Below are 1,643 nucleotides of genomic sequence, written 5' to 3'. Positions count from 1 at the left end.
CATCCTTGATGTTCTTGTCGGAGGCGGCGTTGCCAGAGATCCTGGGGAGGCAGAGAGGGGTGAGCGGCCCCCACCAGCCCCACCCCAGCTCCCCTGCCTGCCCCCACCGCCCCTCACCACTCGTGGGAGATGGCCTCCTCCGCCGTGATCCGCTGGTCCTGCTCCACCTCCATCAGGCGCGTCACCAGCTCCTTGGCTGGGGGCACAGGGTGGGACGTCAGCGCCGGGGAGGGGACACACACACACACAACATGGAACCCCATGTTCCCCCCTGGTGCGGGGCTCACCCGCCTGCGAGATGTCGTCCCAGTATGGTGGGTCAAACTCGTAGTCCCCGGCCAGGATTTTGCGGAAGAGGTTCTTGTCGTGGTTCTCGTAGTCATCCTCGTCTGCCTCCTCGTAGAAAGGGGGGTTCCCCGAGAGGCTGGGGGAGGGAACGGGAGGCTCAGCCTGATCCATGGCCCCTGACCCCCTGCAGCCGCCCCAGCCCTCACCCCACACTCACAGGATGTACATGATGACGCCGATGGCCCAGCAGTCCACTGGCCGCCCGTACCGCTGCCGCCCCACCACCTCCGGAGCTGTGAGGGACAGGAGAGCAGCCCTGCCCCGGGGTCCCCAACACCCCAGCCCCTCACCCCCAGGGATGGGGAGCGGGGGGGAACCAGCGGGACCACCCAGGATCAGCCCCAGGGTGATGGGGAGCAGGAGGGACCCACCGTGAGCACCCAGGATCATCCCCGGGGTGATGGGGAGCGGGAAGGACCCACCGGGAGCACCCAGGATCATCCCTGGGGTGATGGGGAGTGAGAGGAACCCACTGGGAGCACCCAGAATCAGCCCCAGGGTGATGGGGAGCAGGAGGGACCCACTGGGAGCACCCAGGATCAGCCCCTGGGGTGATGGGGAGTGGGAGAGACCCACTGGGAGCACTCAGAATCAGCCCCAGGGTGATGGGGAGCAGGAGGGACCCACTGAGAGCACCCAGGATCATCCCTGGGGTGATAGGGAGTGAGAGGAACCCACTGGGAGCACCCAGGATCAGCCCCGGGGTGATGGAGAGTGCGAGGGACCCACTGGGAGCACCCAGGATCAGCCCCAGGGTGATGGGGAGCAGGAGGGACCCACCGGGAGCACCCAGGATCATCCCTGGGGTGATGGGGAGTGGTAGGGACCCCATAGCAGCCCCCAGGACCGGTCCCCAGGGTGGTGAGAAGCAGCAGGGACCTGCTGGGACCCCAGCAGTGCTGCCCACCCCCATGCACCCACCCAGCTGGCTGTCACCCACCCAGGTACTCAGGGGTGCCACAGGGCTCCTTGATGAGCCCGTTCTCCAGCTTGGCCAGGTGGAAGTCGCTGATGACGATCTTGGAGTTCTTCAGGCGGTTATAGTAGACCAGGTTCTCCAGCTGGGTCACAGGGGCCGTGAGCGCCGGGGCAGGGGGCACGCCAGCACCCATGGGTGCTCCCAACCCACCACCACCCACCTTGAGGTTCCTGTGGACGATCTTGAGCGAGTGCAGGTACGCGACGGCCTCCAGCACCTGCCGGATGACGTTGCTGGTGTCCTTCTCCGAGTAGTAGCCCTGGTCCAGGATCCAGTCGAAGACCTCCCGGCCGGTGGCCCTGCCGACAGCAGCTCT

At 66.6% G+C, this 1,643-nt stretch overlaps 1 protein-coding gene across 1 annotated transcript in view; it reads right to left on the bottom strand.

The window, feature by feature from the left end:
• Position 1: 1 nt before the first annotated feature.
• The window catches only part of CAMKV (CaM kinase-like vesicle-associated), a gene marked incomplete at its 3' end in the record, with an annotated part of 6,158 nt that continues 4,516 nt past the window's right edge, over positions 2 to 1,643 (bottom strand). Inside the window, exons 4-9 of the mRNA XM_014953485.1 lie at positions 1,488 to 1,626; positions 1,289 to 1,409; positions 506 to 581; positions 288 to 424; positions 118 to 196; positions 2 to 41 (exon numbers count right to left, since the gene is read on the bottom strand). Coding sequence (XP_014808971.1) covers positions 2 to 41; positions 118 to 196; positions 288 to 424; positions 506 to 581; positions 1,289 to 1,409; positions 1,488 to 1,626 — 592 coding nt within the window. The remainder of the gene's footprint in view (positions 42 to 117; positions 197 to 287; positions 425 to 505; positions 582 to 1,288; positions 1,410 to 1,487; positions 1,627 to 1,643) is intronic.

The sequence above is a fragment of the Calidris pugnax genome, unplaced genomic scaffold, assembly GCF_001431845.1.
Source record: "Calidris pugnax isolate Ruff unplaced genomic scaffold, ASM143184v1 scaffold247, whole genome shotgun sequence".
Lineage (NCBI taxonomy): Eukaryota > Metazoa > Chordata > Aves > Charadriiformes > Scolopacidae > Calidris > Calidris pugnax.
This window is presented reverse-complemented; position numbering and strand designations above follow the sequence as displayed.